The 18,847-nt window shown below is 33.8% G+C and overlaps 1 protein-coding gene across 1 annotated transcript in view; it reads left to right on the top strand.

Annotated features, from left to right (window-relative positions):
* The window catches only part of LOC132728647 (transforming acidic coiled-coil-containing protein 2-like), a 33,131-nt gene extending 15,908 nt beyond the window's left edge, over positions 1–17,223 (top strand). Inside the window, exons 7-18 of the mRNA XM_060714317.1 lie at positions 606–789; positions 1,267–1,336; positions 2,769–2,820; positions 6,670–6,868; positions 7,821–7,910; positions 8,667–8,845; positions 9,785–9,828; positions 12,236–12,291; positions 12,827–12,919; positions 15,365–15,471; positions 16,026–16,146; positions 16,673–17,223. Of these exons, the coding sequence (XP_060570300.1) occupies positions 606–789; positions 1,267–1,336; positions 2,769–2,820; positions 6,670–6,868; positions 7,821–7,910; positions 8,667–8,845; positions 9,785–9,828; positions 12,236–12,291; positions 12,827–12,919; positions 15,365–15,471; positions 16,026–16,146; positions 16,673–16,735 (1,258 nt within the window). The 3' untranslated portion in view covers positions 16,736–17,223. The remainder of the gene's footprint in view (positions 1–605; positions 790–1,266; positions 1,337–2,768; positions 2,821–6,669; positions 6,869–7,820; positions 7,911–8,666; positions 8,846–9,784; positions 9,829–12,235; positions 12,292–12,826; positions 12,920–15,364; positions 15,472–16,025; positions 16,147–16,672) is intronic.
* Positions 17,224–18,847: the final 1,624 nt, after the last annotated feature.

Below are 18,847 nucleotides of genomic sequence, written 5' to 3'. Positions count from 1 at the left end.
ATTATTTTTCAGTAATTGCCCTTTGTTATTTTCAGCCATCAGTATTCACATAGGTTTCAAATCTGTAATCACTATAGCCATCAGTTTTCATTACCAAAAGACCTCTTAAAATGGAATTATTCCACTCTACTACATATACATTCTTCCAATGAGCAAACACATTTGGCGGGGAATGGCCATGTTGACATGGCTCTTGTTAAGATAGTGCTATAGTTCAAAGTTGATTAAGCTCAAAACCAATATAATTGTTGGCAAGGCGAATTGATGTTTATTTACAATTAGCTGGAAAGAATCACTTACTGGTAAAAATACATGTATGTAAATTGCTAAGAAATTCAACTGAACCTTGAGGTAAACTAGATGTCATTTAGCAGCAGTGACACAATAATGACAATCTGAGTGTAACAGCTATATAGATGTAGTAATCTATATCTATCTAATTTTATATTTGTGGATGGATCCTATGTTATGTAGATACACGTAATATTGCATTGCCTTTTTATGTTACTGTATTATTTGATTGAGGAATGATATAAAATTTTCGAGGGGGGGGGGGATAAAAAGGAAAAGGATAAATTAAATATCTGACTTACTTATCTTCACAGACAGGTGGGAGGGATTGGTGATATATTTGAAGTACAGGGAGTTACAAGGAGAGGGGAGGAGGGGACACAGGCGAACCAGTTTGGAGATATTGACGAGTCTCAGTTTGTGTCAGCGTCACAGGTCTTCAATGATCCAGCAGCTTGGGAGATGTTGGAAAAACTTGGAGGAGGTTCTAGTGACTCCGTAAGTGTGCCTTTTTAGACTTTTATTCAAGATTATTATTTACTTTATTGACTTTCAGAATTCAAGTGTTAAGTGCATGTTTTATTGTTAATACTCTATTTAAAAGTACTTGAGGGAGTCCATGGCCAAGTGTTAGTTTTACCTCTTACCGCTGTAGGTTTGAGCTGCACCAGCATCTTTGGATTCTCTCATATGAGGAAGCTATCCAGCTAACTTACAAAATGTAAGTAGTTCTACTTATGTGCCTGTTTGTGTGCCTGAAATAATGCATAGAGGTTTCTCCACCAAAAAAAAGCTGGAAAGCTGCCATATGACCTATACTGTGTTGGTGTGATGTAAAATCAAACCAAATAAAAAGTAATTCCTTCTTGCTCTGCCTTTGAATTTATTTCTAATGTTATATAACATTACATAATTCATAAGTTGTATTTGCTCCTGTTATATTTGTATTATAATTTTCTCATGCATATATTTTAGGGAGAGTCAGCACTTTCCAGGATGTCATTGTATGTTAAGTTTGACCCTCTTGTTGATGAAGCCCCTATAAGTAAGTCTGTAAAATATTTACAAAATAATTCAGTTAAAACTTGACATTGTGTTCGTTAATAATTTTTTCTCACCAGAGTCAAACATTTTAGTTAGATTCTAGGGAATAATGTGAGGTCTGTTATAAAGCCAGGTAATCACAAAATGAATCCTTATCAACTGTATCTTTTTTCATTGTTAAGGTAGATAAATTTATATCACTTGGCTCTCACAGCAGTGGGTTTTAATCCCACAAAGGGACTGAGTACTTCCAAGTGGGGAGGCTATTCAGTTAGCTTATGGATTATCGGTGGTTCCACTCCGGTGCCCTCTCATGCCTGAAATAGAATTGAAACCTATACAGTAAACTTCACTTATAGCGAACACGGTTATAGCGAACTTCCGGTTATAAGGAACAATTTATCTTGGCCCGAATTTTGTCCTTCTTTATTTAATATAAAAATATACGGTTATAGCGAACACGGTTATAAGGAATTATCGTTTATAAGGAACTCATTTCTTAGTCCCAATTTAGTTAAAAGTACAGAAAATTACACTTTTATAACGAACTCCAAAATATCGGCCATCCGTAAATAGATACCGCATTTTCAACTTCCGTTTTTTATTGACATGGATTAAAACTCGGCTGACTGTGCCGTTTATTGTTGTATGTACATGTACTTCAATACATCTTTCTATTAGTACGTACTAGTTGTCTTTTTAGGATATTTTTAGCATGAGTTCTTGTCACCAGGATAAAACGGTTATTCCCTTTATTCTATTATTTCTTTTCTAGTTTTGCTAGAGTAAAATAATTATGATCATTTATAATCGGTTTTCAACATAATTACGCATGCTTGCAAGCAAAATCCTTTGAAAGCTACATAGTACGCAAAGAAATCTATATCATACATTAATAAAGTCACCCTGAAAATATAATAGCAGATATTCAATGTAAAAGGGTGGAAAAAAAACTTTGTATATTCTTATTCATGGAAAGAAAACGAAAAGCATTGAGTTTAGGAACAAAATGTGATATTTTATAAGAAATTGAGAAAGGGAGTTAATATAAAACAGTTCACTGAAATAGCAAAGGATTTTCAAATTCCAAAAAAATACGCTTTCGGGTAGTGTGTCTAAAATGGGAAAAAATGACTATTTTTTTCTTTATCAAATGCTCTTCATAATGGCGGACGATGGTAAACAATCAGTTCGTTATATGTAAATCTGTTCGCTATAAAAACTCCTGATACAAGGAACTAATTCGCTATATGCTTATAAGGAACTCCGGATATAAGGAACAGATTTTGAATATCCCGATGAGTTCGTTATAAGCGGAGTTTACTGTAATATGTCTTTTCTGAGATAAAATTTCACTTTGTGAAAAATGTCCTATTTCAAATTTGTATGAATATTTCACAATTGATGAATTACATGCGAATGATTTATTTCAGATCCTAGGAGGATAAGTATCCGAGTGTCACAGTTGGAAAAGGTGAAAGAATAGTAGGTGTCATTCTTTGTTTGTTATTGCAAAACATCTCATTTCATGTTTTCATAAATTATAAATAAGATGAGACTGATGAGACTTTATTTAATACTCTACTTGTGTTCTAAAGTGCCTTAGGAAATGAGCCGCATCATGACAAAACCAACATAATGCGTTTGCGACCAGTATGGATCCAGACCAGCCTGCGCATCCGTGCAGTCTGATCAGGATCCATGCTATGCTTACCAACTCTATTACAAGTAGAGAAACTGATAGCGAACAGCATGGATCCTGATCAGACTGCACGAATGCGCAGGCTGGTCATGATCCATGCTGGTCGCAAACGCATTATGTTGGTTTTGTCATGACGCGGCTCAAATGATCTTAATTAAAGCTTCACTTATGTTAAAAGATAACAGGAAAATCAGTTATAAAATAGGCGTTCTTGAAAAATAACTAGAGAATGCTTTGGCTTAAAGTCGCAGGTTTGAGATCTATTTTGAGGTCACTCAGTCAAAGGTCAAGGTCACCATTACCTTGACCAATGAAACATTTCTCGGGTACATAACTTGAAAACACCTTGGCCTACAGTCTTAAGATTTAATATGCTCACTTTGCGGGTAGATCATGACTTGTAGATGACTATGATTGTGTAAAGATCTGTTTGTCAAAAGTCAAGGTCAACCTGACCTTGGTAATTCAAAATTTGTCTGACCAATAACTGTAGAATGCTTTTGCTCACAAAAAAATATATACTTTGCTGCATTTGTTAAAATTAAACATTGGATATTTGGTACCTTGTTTTAGTTGGCATTATATACCTGTACCATTTTGTCCTCATGTGAGCACTTTGTTGCCAATTACTCCCTTGTTAAACAGGGTTCGACACTAACTGTTTTAACAAGGGATCCCATAGGAATCCCGATTTAATTCAGGGATTCCTCAGATCAAAATAGTAAAATATGAAGGCGAATAATAACAAGGGAGTGCAGCAATCCGATTTCAAAATCTTTTTTTAAAGACCACATACATGATATATTGCCTTGTTTCAGATGCAGAAAATGTAGTTTATGAGCCCTTTGGTTTTTTTTGTTTGCTTGGATTTTTACAGCACGTCAACACATAACTGGCCATATGAGCCCTTTGGAAATATTGCTGTTTAAAGTTTTAAAAGTGTTTCAAAGTGTTTACTTTACTAGTATATATATAACTTTCCTAGTATATATATAATTGGACTGCTAAGATAAATTAAAACATAATACATTTTTTACATGCACTTAAACAGAATAACATTAAGCTCACCCACTGAACAAGAGTTCTCCCTGGGGTTGATAATTGTGAACCAGTTTCTGTAAATGAAGGTATAATGCAAGTGACTGGGCAATGGGACTTAGGGTTTGAACTTTTGAAGTTAAGTAGGAACTGGGGAAACATTTTCCCAAATAGCCTAGGGTTCACTGAAATAGAGCCAACATATCATCTGTAGATCTTTAAAAACTTACAGGTAATGATTAGGCTCCATATTCCAGTAAGTTCTTGTATGGATAACTTTTGCAAAATATTTACTTTCATGTCATTTAAAAAGAAATGTTTAATTATGATCACTTTAAAAAAAAAAGTGATATTCAGCTTACTGTACACTTTTCCTGTTTAAAAGGAATTATCCCATAGATTGTTGTAAATTAAATATTTTGTTAAATTTTTACTAAAGCGAAAATATCAAGAAAAATGTTTTGTTTGCATTACAAGTAGGGTACCTTCAAATGATTTCGTTTTTAGCTCGACTTTTCTATGAAAAGGGGAGCTATCCTACTCGCCCCGGCGTCGGCGTTGGCGTCACACCTTGGTTAAGTTTTTCGTACCACCCCACTTTATTTCAGAAGTATTACAAGTATGGCTTTGAAACTTACCATACTTGTTCACCATCATAACCTCCATCTACAGACAAGAGTACATAACTCTGTCAAGGTTTTTGACAGAATTATGGCCCTTTTTTGACTTAGAAAGTGTATTGAGCTTGGTTAAGTTTTTTTGTACCACCTCACTTTATTTCAAAACCATTGGAGGTATTGCTTTGAAACTGACCATACTTGTTTACCATCACGACCTTCATCAACAGACAAGAGGACATAACTCTGTCAAGGTTTTTGACAGAATTATGCCCCTTTTTGACTTAGAAAATACATTGAATATGGGTAAAATCCACTTATTGCCTTAACCCTTTGAGATATTGCTTTGAAACTTTTAATGCTATTTCACATCATTACCCCCATCTGTACGCAAGAGAAGGTAACTCTGTCAAGGATTTGTTTTAAAAATTAAGGCCTTTTATCGACTTAGAATCTTGGTTAAGTTTTTAGTACCAGTCCACTTTTTGACTGAACTGTTTGAGATATTAAATTTGAAAGTTGGAATACTTGTTTACAATCATGATTCCCAAACATGTCCAGGAGAAGGTAATTCTGTCAAAGATTTTATTTGAATTATGGCCCTTAACTGTCAATGTTTTGTATTATAGGCAAGCACTAAAAAACTTAAAAAATCTAAAAAAATTCATTCCTATCCACTTGTTCACTTTACCATAAATTATGTCATATAAACATTGCTGTAATATTCAAGGGTATCAAACAACTAGTTCACTTTAAAAATACAGAGATTCTTGTATTGCCTTTTACTGCAAAAACTTTTTTTATTGGCAAGCAATAAAAAAGTCGAGCGCGCTGTCTTACGGACAGCTCTTGTTAAAAGTAAATAGTTGCTCCAAGTCCATGACAGGATGTGTAATATATAAATTTAATGTTCTCAATTTTTACACTGAAATGTCCGATTCTTTTCCTCCCTGTGTGTATTGATTTTTTTTAAGTTTTGACATATGCCACATCAAAGGCACTCACCGCATACAGCAGTCATGTAGTTTAGAACACTGATTGGCCCAAAGAACTGTCAGATGAAATATATGTCATTTGCTGTATGTTTCACCTAAGGATTTTTCTATTTTTTTTGTCGGTAAATTATGCGTGACCTTGATTGACCTTAGAACACTTCAGTCTTTAGTTAGACAATATTTTTTAGCATTTAAGGCTGCAGAGTTTCAAAAAGGATTTTAAACTGAAAAGTATGGATTCTTTTTATTCTATTTATTAATTATACTTTTGCTGTACTACAGGGAGAAAAAAAAATACATCAGTAATCTTTTTGTTTTTTCACTTTTTTTTACGAAAATTTACAATGATCACAAATGCCGAATTTTGGCACACAAAAAAAACAAACTTCGTAGCTTCCGCCGGCAACGCCGATCTGCACATATTTGAAGTACACACCGCTCGTGTAATAATTATACGATTATTGTATTTCTTTCTGGAATTTTCACAACTTAATATTATGAAGTCAATGCATGATATAAAATTATTCAAGAATGTTTCTTTAGCCAAAATATTTTTCATTATATATCGCAAATGAGTTGATAGAAGTCTCTGCACAAAGGAAATCTGGCGTACATGATTCAAGAGCATAGATTTTACCGGCGGGATTTTTCATTTCTTTCGTGAACATTGCAGTTGTGCCAGTCTTTATTAACACTTTTCTTGAATATTTGTGATTCAATGATATTAATTTAGACAATTTCAAAAATTTACACACCAATTTTTCAGGGATCCCAACGGAATCCCCAGCTAGGAATCACAGAGATTCCTCCCGACTTTTTGGGATCCTCGGAATCTCGGGATCCCGTTAATGTCGAACCCTGTTAAAGTGTAAAAAATGAACATTCTTGTCAAGTCAATGTTTTAAGTAAGCTCCCTTTCACTGGTCCAAATTTGTTTTGAAGGTTTGTTGGAAAGATTTAATTCATATATTTTGCATTACAGTGGACTGGATGAAACGTTACTGTTACTGGGAACACCACCTAAAAGGAGACGTCAGTCGTTGGCCAGGAACACTTCATCAGAATTGAAGTCGGCGGCAAGCTTTGTTCCACAACCTCCTGTCAAGAAAGCTGAACCTGTTGGTACAACACCTGGAGGAGTTGATCTTATTCTTGCATACAGTCCAGAGAAAAAAGACCAGGTAGGAGTGTGATTTATTGTATTTCCCTGTGGTCAATTATTTCATTCACAAGAAACAATAATTTTACCATAATTGATTGATGGGATGAAGGTTCAGTGTTCCGCATCAGTGATTCACATAAATCATTCTGCGAAACTAAATCAGAATAATGCAAAATTTACTTGTAGTAGGCTTGCATGCTGCAATTTAGAATTAGTAAGGACGATTCCTTATTCATAAATGGGGAAATATTGAATGAATTTGTAGTATTTTCTATGTTGAACTAGGAAAGAAAACATGCTTTATTATATGATCTAAAAATAGCTGCAATCTCATTGGTCCAAACAGTAGTCAACAGAACTTTTTATTAACTCATATTCACTGGGTGTAGTATCATATTCACTGGCTCACACGGATTTTCCAAGTCTAAAAATAGATTGAGACTCATATTCAATGTTCATACACCGTAGACTGATATTTAGGCGTGCTGATTAAAAAATAATTGTTGCTTTTTGTTCTTTATGGCATATTTCTCGATTGAAATACCATTACTTTACTATTATACTATAAGGCTACACTGCAATGATGAGTATAAACTTGAATTATTTTTGTATGCGCAGCTTTCGAGTACTCGTTGCACGCCTAACACGTGCGTCTTTTTTCCCGCGCTTCAACGAGGCAAAATTTGTACATGTATATAAGGTTGTACTTTTGTGATTTTTGTGAATTAGACTATTCATATAATAAAACAATTATTGACTAGTGAGCCATTAAATATGATGTGATATTCACCGGCAGAAAGTCATATTGACCTCGGCTATCGCCTCGGTCAATATGTCATCTGCCGGTGAATATCACATCATATTCAATGGGTCACAAGTCAATAATTGTATAATGTTATATATATATATATATCTGTCTATGTTATATATATCTGTCTATGTTATATATATTATCTGTCTATGTATTACAGTTTGAGATGAATGTCGATAATCAAGATGCTCCAGTAATGAAACTGTTTGAGGATGAGGATTCAAATGTAGACTCACAGAATATATTCCAGGTACTTTTTCATTGTTTAAAAGTTTTTAGAAGTACTTTGATGGGTGGGGGGAGGGGGGAATGGCATATTGATTATGCCCTTGTTTGTCATGTCATGTTGTACTGATATTATGCTTCTTGTCTGTAGAATGATAAGGCAGTAAAATTTAGAGGCATTTGAGCCGCGCCATGACAAAACCAACATAATGGATTTGCAACCAGCATGGATCCAGACCAGACCAGCCTCCGCGCACTCTGATCAGGATCCATGCTGTTCGCTATCAGTTTCTCCATTTGTTATAGAGTTTGTAAGCGAACAGCATGGATCCTGATCAGACTGTGCGGATGCGCAAGCTGGTCCGGATCCATGCTGGTCGCAAACGCACTTTGTTGGTTTTGTCGTGACGCTGCTCATTTTTAGTTTGTATAAGAGTTTAAACTAAAGTTTGGTACTGATGGAGAGTGCAAGTTGTTTCTTCTGGAAAGGACAATCCAGTTGACTTTACTGTTCTACAAAATATAAAATATCAAAGACATACATCATTGGGATAGGCAATAAACGTGAGAACCCCCTATGGTTGAACCAACCTCATATGGATCACCAAGATATTGCTTTTGATTAAAAAAATTTAAAAATATGTTCTCCATGTGAGGGTAGATTTCCAATGAGGATTTGTATGTATCAGTATGTTTTATATCATAAAATGGCTGTTGTGTATGTTTGATGCTGTGATTCTGTCATGAAACACAAGAAATAAGATGAAACTGTTTTTTATAGGAGTTGAAGTACACAGAGGCAGACTTGAAGAAGTTTCAGCGTGATAACAAGCTGGCCATGCAAGGAATTCTCATCAACAAAGACAAGGAACTGTGTAAGAAAGAGAAACAATGGGAGAAAGAGAAAGCTGAACTCATCAAGAAATGTCAAAATATTAAACAAGATCGTGGTAAACTGGAGTAAGTTTATTTAAGTTTTTAACTTGACTTTTCAAAGATTAGTTGGGATGTCCTACTCAAGTGAGTGTTAGTATCACTCTATGGTAAAAGTTTTATGTATAACAACATATCTCATCAACCACTTATGATATTTGCTTTAAACTACTTATTTGAGATCTTATTAGGTCATTATTTAAAGGTACATTATGCCTCAGAAATGAATGATTATTTTCATCTTTAGAATGTGCAAATATGAGTTCTGTAACGTTTAAATAATGGTTTAAGAGCAAGTTAGATGTTGATCACATGTATAGAGTATGTTGAATGTGAGAATATTTGTAAAAACAGTCGTAAAATGTTAACAAAGTAGTATTTTGACTTGCATACAAAATACTAAATCACTATTAAAGTACTTATTGCCAAAAAAAAGGAACAGGAGAAAAAGGTGGTTATAAATATTTATTTGGACACTATACAGGGCACCAAGAATTTAAAGCTTTTGAGAAATAAAAATGATATCTGACCTTGAGACTAACCAATTGTCTAAAGTTATAGCATGGATTTTGACAGAATTATGGCTCTTTGTGAACTTATTGGTTAAATTTGCATGCAATGGCATTATGGCAGTTTTCAAAATTTCTGAACGTATTCATTTGAAACTTGTTACATTTCTGTAGGATAATAATATTGGAAGTCATTTTCCATGGCCTATTATTATCGCAAAATACATGCCAGGTTAAAGTTAACATTAATTACCAATATCAGAAATTTTGTATCCGCTCTATAAATCTATACCCCATGAAGAACTTTCTTCAAACTTAGCTAAGTAATGATAAGAGAGACAGAAAATCCTGAGTCATAGTGATCTCCTGTGACAGCTTAAGTTTAATTCTGAAAAATTAAGAAAGTTAGAAAAGTTTCAGCATCTTAATAAATGTTTATTTATTACGCTTATTTCAGGCAAGCATTTTTGGCACTAGAACAGACTGTGTATGAAATTGCAGGTAAGTCTTATTAGATGATGGCAGAAACGAAAACAAAAATGCTGATTTATTAGTTTTAACTTCATGTATAGAAATAAAAATTGTACATATGCCAACAAGTATGTGAATATTACAACAAAACATGACTGTGTCAGAAAAACAGATATATATTATTAGTCCCCTACCGGTTTAACCGGAGGGGACTTTAGGTTTACCCTCTGTCCGTCGTGTGTCTGTCTGTCAGTCCGTCAGTCCGTCTGTCCACAAAACTGGATCCCGCGATAACGCAAAAAGTAATGAAAATATTTTTATGAAACTTGATATATGGATAGATGGCAGTATGTAGATTATGCATGCTTTTTTTTTCTTCCTATGTTGAAAATTCTGGTTGCTATGGCAACAAATAGTCTGAAATTATGGCAAATTTAACACATAAACTTGATCTGGTGATAACTCAAAAAGTACTGAAAATATTTTTATGAAACTTGAAATATGGGTAGATGGCAGTCTGGAGATTATGCACATCTTTTTCTTTTCTTCCTATGTTGAAAATTCTGGTTGCTATGGCAACAAATAGCCTGAATTTCAAGATTTCTGATTTAAATTTTTCAGCTTTTTCTCTATAAGTTCTTTATTTCTTAAGGTGTTTACTTCAAACTTTAAATATAAGTTTCTGGTCATCAACCACATCATATGTGACAAGGTTTACAACTCTAGCACAAAAATTATCAATATTACCTCCCTTTAACTTAGAATTTTTATGAAAAAAAAATGTTTCTTTTTTTATTTCCTAATGTATCAACTTCAAACTTCATATATATGTTTCTTTTCATCACTCAACATTTTTGAGAAGGTTAAATACTCTAGCAAGACTATTTCCAGAATTATGTCCACCTTGAACTTAGATTTTTTTCGAGAAATTGGTATTTTTCACTCCAACTTCTTCATTCCTTATAGGATTTACTTTAAAATCCCACATAGTAATAATATGACAAGGTTGTATAAACATAATTTCCTTACTAGGCAGGGAAACTTAACACATTACTGTGATATAGACAAACTTAACTGTACCTCCAATGGTAATACTTTGAAGTAACCGTTATTTTGACCATAATAGTTTGAGAAGGACATACAAGAATGAAAAGATAGCATTTGATTTTCTAGCTATCTCCACAGGATTAATTAGTTAGCTGTTTTAACCACTTTTGTGTATGCTACAATGGTTTGTCAGTGGACATCTTTCAGATTTTGACCGCCTCGGTGGTTGAGGGGTTTGAGTCGATGACTTCTAATCCAGTTACCTCTCTGGCGTGGGTTCGATCCCCAGGAGATGCTTTGGTAGTTTAGCACAGAGGAAAGTAGTCTAGTACTGGTGTTACTCTCCAGGAACGATGGTTAGGAAACTACCCGCCTATATGACTGAAATACTGTTGGGAAAAGGCGTAAAATGAAACAAACAAACTTTCAGATTTTAATATACACCTGTAATTCTAGGTTGGTCATATTTGACACTATATTTGTCAGCCTTAACTCTTGATTATAGTATTACTAGGTTTGTAAATGGCAGTCAATGAAATTAGGTTTTCACTCTTTAAGCCCAGTTTTTTATTCTGTAGTGTAGAACCTAAAATTTCTCACTGGTCCAAATATATAAATTGTATAGTTTTTATTAGTTCAGAATACAATTAACCATCACTTTACTGTCAGGCAAGTAGGAATTTTGATGGTTAATCCTGTATCATATACATTAATTTCTTGCATATCAGACAGGATTATCTTTCTTTTACACAGGTGCTAGAAAACCCTGTCTTACACCCTCATGTAAGACAAGTCGCGTGCTTTTACTTATGTCATTGCTGCGAGGCATTTATGAATGAATTGTGTTCTTTAGGATGACATCATTTTACCGTTATGAATGAAGCTGTAAGTTCATACGCTACTATAAGAAAAAAGTGCGTAATGAGAATATCAGTTTTCGTAATTTCTGTTCTGAAAATAATTGATATGTAAAATGCAAGAAAAAGAATCAAACACCGTCTGTTGGTACAGACGGGAATATCTAGCTCTCGGGTAACTGTTTAGTGGAAACTCTGCAGAGCCTTGTTACCACCGTAAACAGATACCCTCGAGCTTGATATCCCGGTCTGTACAGGCAGCCAATGTAAGATTCTTATACATTGAAAGCCAGTCAGTATACAGTTTTGACATATTCTCCATTATATTTGTCAACCTTTGATTCAATATGTAATATTTGGACATATTATATCATGATATTTGTGTACAACTTTTATATTTTTAGCTGACAAAGTAAGACACATGATATATCATCATACATGTATATTAATGTACACATTACAAATATAATTCTCACTGTGCAGGTTTAACATACTTTGTATTCTGTAATTTATTTTTGTACATACGATTCCAGCTTTGAAAGATGCTGCAGAAAAGAAGGTTGAGAAGATAGCAGTGGAAAAAGCTCAGGTATTTTTGGCTTGATCATTATATATATGTTGAATAAATGTTTTATCTAGAAATGTGTCCACATTTAAAGTTAGGACATACTAAACAGCATGGTATTATGAAGATGAGAGAAGCTTGTGGTTTAGGTGTCTGCGTGTCAATCCAGGGGTGGTAGAGTTGAGCCCTTATAGGAAGCCAACCATGTTCCCTTGACAGTGGTGGTTCGAGTCAACGTTAAGTTTTCTACACTATCAAGCTAAAATGAATAAATTGTTTCAGCTAAAATAATAATGAATTTTATAATGTATTGTTTACTTGATATATCAGTGTATTGCCGATATTTGTCATCCGATGTTGATGTATTGTCAATATGCTTTGCACTGAATCAATGACAGCTCTATGAGTTATACAGAGAAAAATACTTTACCATACTTAATAAAATTCATATGGACAAAAAAAAATGTTTATGCAACAGTGTTTACGCCACAAGCTGATGTAACAGTAATGTTCCTGAAGAAATGATTTCAGTATGTTTTATTAAATGTGTTTTTTTTAGGCTGTAGAGGATATTCAGGCTGTGGAAACAGCATTTTCTGACCTTCATAGGCGATATGAAAAAGCAAAGACTATGGTGATGTCTATGAAAAAGGTATGTTAGATCTTATAGATCATTGTTAACCAGGTTTTCAATTTTGAAAATCCTGGTTATTAGATTGGGGTATGGCGGGCGGATGGGCGGATGGGCGGCTGGGCGGATGGGCGGGCGTCAAACGAAATTGTGTCCGCTCTGTAACTCTTCAACCCTTTGAAGAATTTTGATGAAACTTCAGACAAATGTTTACCACATCAAGATGACGTGCAGAACGCATGTTCCGCATGGCTGGCTCCAAGGTCAAGGTCACAGTGACATTAACATTGAAAATCCTGTCCGCTCTGTAACTCTTCAACCCTTTGAAGAATTTTGATGAAACTTCAGACAAATGTTTACCACATCAAGATGACGTGCAGAACGCATGTTCCGCATGGCTGGCTCCAAGGTCAAGGTCACAGTGACATTAACATTGAAAATCCTGTCCGCTCTGTAACTCTTCAACCCTTTGAAGAATTTTGATGAAACTTCAGACAAATGTTTACCACATCAAGATGACGTGCAGAACGCATGTTCCGCATGGCTGGCTCCAAGGTCAAGGTCACAGTGACATTAACATTGAAAATCCTGTCCGCTCTGTAACTATTCAACCCTTTGAAGAATTTTGATGAAACTTCAGACAAATGTTTACCACATCAAGATGACGTGCAGAACGCATGTTCCGCATGGCTGGCTCCAAGGTCAAGGTCACAGTGACATTAACATTGAAAATCCTGTCCGCTCTGTAACTCTTCAACCCTTTGAAGAATTTTGATGAAACTTCAGACAAATGTTTACCACATCAAGATGACGTGCAGAACGCATGTTCCGCATGGCTGGCTCCAAGGTCAAGGTCACAGTGACATTAACATTGAAAATCCTGTCCGCTCTGTAACTCTTCAACCCTTTGAAGAATTTTGATGAAACTTCAGACAAATGTTTACCACATCAAGATGACGTGCAGAACGCATGTTCCGCATGGCTGGCTCCAAGGTCAAGGTCACAGTGACATTAACATTGAAAATCCTGTCCGCTCTGTAACTCTTCAACCATTTGAAGATTTTTGATGAAACTTCAGACAAATGTTTACCACATCAAGATGACGTGCAGAACGCATGTTCCGCATGGCTGGCTCCAAGGTCAAGGTCACAGTGACATTAACATTGAAAATCCTGTTTACATGATTTTAACTTGATTTGGCAGTCAAAGGTCATATCATCTTTGGAGGTAATTTAAAAAAGATATGATATATTATTTCATGTCTACTTTGTAACTTGTTTTTCATTATACAGAATTATCAATATAATTATAGTGAACAAATTTCTTCTGTGCTGAACTCGTCCTACATTTCTCAACGGATTTTGTTCAAACTTTCACAGAAGCTTTGTCATCAAGCACCCTGGCACATATTGTCGGGGTTTTGTGATTGGATAGTTTTTGACCTAATTATGGCCCTTTGTTTTTTTCCTTATACATAATATTATAGTGAACACTTCTTCAGTGGCAATTCCTCCTACATTATTCATGTTTTACATTGCACATAGTTACATTGTTTGTTGCTTGTATTTGTATTTCAAATACAACATATTTATCTACAGTGGTGATAATTGAAAACCTGGTTTCATGGCATTGCCATGTTTCTTGTTATATATTAGATTAAATTAATGAACGTCAGCATGAGATATTGATCCCTAGTGACATTTTACAAATGACATCAAAAGATGTTAATGTTGTCATTGACGTTAAATTAAAAAAAGTGTATTACCCTTGAAATGTTAAAGATGAAAAATGAATAGGTAACATTAAGCGAAATTCTTGAATACTTGACTCTCAGATCTTTATTAGCAGTTTTCAGTCCTTAATCTTTACCCTGCCAGAACCTAAAGATATTAGACTTTGCCACATGTGTGCAGTGAATTGTAATTAATGGGAGACCATCAAAGGAAATTTGCATAACTTTTATTTCAAGACTAAGTTCCCTGACTATCCATACTATTCCCTTGAAAATGTATAAGTAATGGCAACACACTGATTTCTTTTCAATCATTATTGCATCTAACAAAAGTACAGTTTTTTTTATGATTAATGACATAAGTTACACTTTGATATCAAATGTATGAAAGTTGACGATAATTGGCTGCAATAAGTTAATTGAATTCCTTTGATAATCAATTATACTAGATAATTGTCATAAGGAAGTACATATTTAGGTAATAGACTGTCCAGGTAGGAAAACACAGGCTGCCAGGGACCAGATGGTGTTTGTGTTAACTTAATATTTGTTTATCAAATTATTTTAAATTTCAATGAATATCTCAGCTTTTTTTTCCACACAACTTTTATATATCACTCATCTTAATTTTCAATGGATATAAATTAATCCAGTGTTTTATGAATATTTATTGAATAGCTGCAAACTGTGGCTGTAGATTAATAATGTCTGATTGTAAGATATAACATTTTCAGAATGAGGAGACATTAAAAAAAGCGACAGCTGATAGTCTGGAGAAACAGAAAACCTTGAACGAGAAGTTACATGCAGTAGAAAAATCAGCAGAGGAAAAGCTTGCAGCGTAAGGCGTTGTTTATATGTCATGATTTGAGAGTAAACTAAAGTGAATTATGAACAAGATCATAGCCATTTTAAAATACATGGCTGAATTTTTTGCAGGATTATTTTCTGACTTCTTAAATCATCTTTTTCTATATAAATCTGAGGTGGGAATTTCATGATTTTCTATATGACCATCAAAAACATAACTTTCAAATATATGACCATTTATCTTTTAATAATGTGTTTTTTGTTTTGTTTTTTTTAAGTGTGTTAAACCAATTTGTCAGTATTCATCACATTAAGAACAGGTCTTTTTATTTTTGAAAGTTTTCTTCACCTCTGTGTGTTCCAAAAATATAATAGCACTGCTCATGCTATTGGAAGACTTATAGAGTAAGATGCATAGGCATATCTAAATATTACCTTGACCCCTAAATAACCTTGACCTTCATGGTCATATTTTTCAGGAAATTTCGCTCCAATTTCATTTGTTTTAAGATTTTGTTTCAAATTATTTCTGTTTAACTAGTATTTCTTATATTTATTAAGATGACTTTTTTGTCATTTATATAGGAACAAGGCAGAGATTGAAAAATTAATACACCAGCGGGACTCCATACAGAATAAATTTGATGCTCACATTAAAATAACAAACATCAAAATAGGAAATCTGGAGACAGCCATAGAAAGAAAGGTTTGTGTGTTTAACAGACATCTCTATAAAAGATTGTTCTTACCCTTCACTTTATTTTTAGCTCACCTGAGCACAGTGCCTAGATGTGAGCTTTTGTTAGTTTTATATTTTTTGTCTATCATGCAATTTCTTTAAACATATGCCAAAATATGTTCCAATAACCTACTTCTGAACTTTTAGAGTTATAAGAATTTCTAGCGAAGAATCTCAGGTGAGCGATCTAGGGCCATGATGGCCCTCTTGCCTATGGCATGAAAGTTTGAGCTGGTCTGAGTAAACAAATACATATCATTGGAATTTAAGGGATTTTAATATCAAAAGAACTACCAGCAGTATAGAGCCTGGTTACAATGCATTGATACTGATGACAAAATTTCTGAATTGTAAGTTCTGTCAGGTGAGGAGTTGTACTAGGAATCCTGTTGTGTTAAAATTCTGATTTTACTTTAATAAATAGTGTTTATTATTATATACAGCAGATATGTTTCTTTTTGTGCTCTATATTTAATGAATTTTTTTCTTCCAGACTGTGGAGAATAAGGAACTAACAGAAATATGTGACAATCTTCTGTCAAAAGTTGATAAGTGAAAATCTTGTATGATACAACATGTACAACCAAACAATACTAGTGACTGACCACTACATTAACAGTGGGACACTACATTCACATGTTTGTTCAGCCTATGATTAAACAGTTACCCAGCTCATCCTCAATTAAATCAGATGTGACCAGTGTTCATAACCAGGTGATAGTGCTAGTATAAATTTAATGATTAGTCTAAGAATAGGTCTTCATATATTTAGATGGACAGACAGTATACTAGTGAAGCCAGGCAACAGTGTATGAAGTTAATGCTAATTATAACTTTGCCATGCAACATAGCTAGTGTAATGGTGCAAATTTGACAGTAATATATAACACTAATCTGTGTCTTGCGTTTTTATTATGATTTATACATAAGATATATAAGTACAGCTATATTGTGCTTGATTGTAATTATCTGTACTTTTACAAGCAAGTTTTTCTTGCATGAGTGAAATGTGTTTGACTTATATACATGTATATCTGAGGGTTTTTTGTTGTTTTTTTGTTGTTTTTTTGTTTTTTTTTCAACATGTTAGTGTATGATATTAATAAAGATTTTTTTTTTAATGTCATTGATGATAATGATTCATAATGGCCTCCATATTCAAGTGGTTGAGGTCATCAAATTTGAATTACTTGTACCTTTGACAGATAAATTCCATTTCAGACAACACATTCACTTTGTTCTTGTACAGAAATTAGCCTGCAATTTAGTGGTTAAACTTATTTGCCTGCACATGCATGAAATATTACAAGTCTTTGATCCACCAGTACAGTAAAGCTGAAAAGTTGCTGTATTTATCTTAAAATTCATGTTTGAAAATCCCACTAATTACTAGTCAATGTGTCAGTGACTTCCCATGTGTCATAAACATTTGTTTGATACAGACTATGATTATTAGCCGTTGTAAGGCCTACATTAATTAACAATAATGGAAATAGAGTTTCCATGTAGCATTCAATTTTATATTATTCGAAGTGCCATAATCCTTAATATATCAAGTTTGTTAAACTTAGTAACAGAATATCTCTTCATTAAGAAATGTATGTAATATGTCTCATTGAAAAGTGGCAATTTTTTATATTTTCACTAGTGCTTGTTTCGATTGAAATAGCAAATGATAAACTTTAATGAAAGATGTAAGATACAAATGTATATCTAATTGTACCAAAACACAAATATGTTCATATTTTATCCTAATTAATGAAAATGTATTTTTTTTTAGTATTTCACTAAGCAGTGTAGAGAGTGGATGATATAACTCGTATTTCACTGATGTAATCAAGTATTTCATTGATTGGCAAATAATAAAACACATGTCTGTCTCAGAATAATAACAAAAGATCTCATTTCTACTAGAAGAAGGCTATACCATAGTATTTCATTTAGGCCATTTATAATGTTCACAGTACATGTATATTGTGTTTTTTTCATACGTTAGGATTAATATATCTATATTCCTTTATGCATGTGTACCTTTTTGAAATGAAATATTTCTGTACTGATTGGCATATTTTAGCTGATTAGTGTGATGGTTTTTGTAGGTATTATTAGTAGATATTAGTCTCATTTCTTTGAAAATGAATAGGTAATATAATGGCAGCTAATTACTGATGAAGTTATTTCCTTACAATCAGATGTACCTATTTCAGTGATCTCTACTAAATACTTGTATATAACATACTATATATGTAGCTTTATATGCCTCAGTCAAATTATATCGTCTGTCAAAATAAAGACTTAAACTTGCAGTCTATCATTTATAAGCATCAGATCATTATATAAAGAATAATGTTTATAGCATTTATTAACCAGGTTTTCAATTTTGAAAATCCTGGTTATTAGATTGGGGTATGGCGGGCGGATGGGCGGGCGGGCGTCAAACGAAATTGTGTCCGCTCTGTAACTCTTCAACCCTTTGAAGAATTTTGATGAAACTTCAGACAAATGTTTACCACATCAAGATGACGTGCAGAACGCATGTTCCGCATGGCTGGCTCCAAGGTCAAGGTCACAGTGACATTAACATTGAAAATCCTGTCCGCTCTGTAACTCTTCAACCCTTTGAAGAATTTTGATGAAACTTCAGACAAATGTTTACCACATCAAGATG

The sequence above is a fragment of the Ruditapes philippinarum genome, unplaced genomic scaffold (genome assembly GCF_026571515.1).
Source record: "Ruditapes philippinarum isolate M1 unplaced genomic scaffold, ASM2657151v2 ctg1459_1_1_1_1, whole genome shotgun sequence".
NCBI classification, from domain to species: domain Eukaryota; kingdom Metazoa; phylum Mollusca; class Bivalvia; order Venerida; family Veneridae; genus Ruditapes; species Ruditapes philippinarum.
Note: the sequence above shows the minus strand (reverse complement) of the source record. Positions and strands in the feature narration are given on the sequence as shown.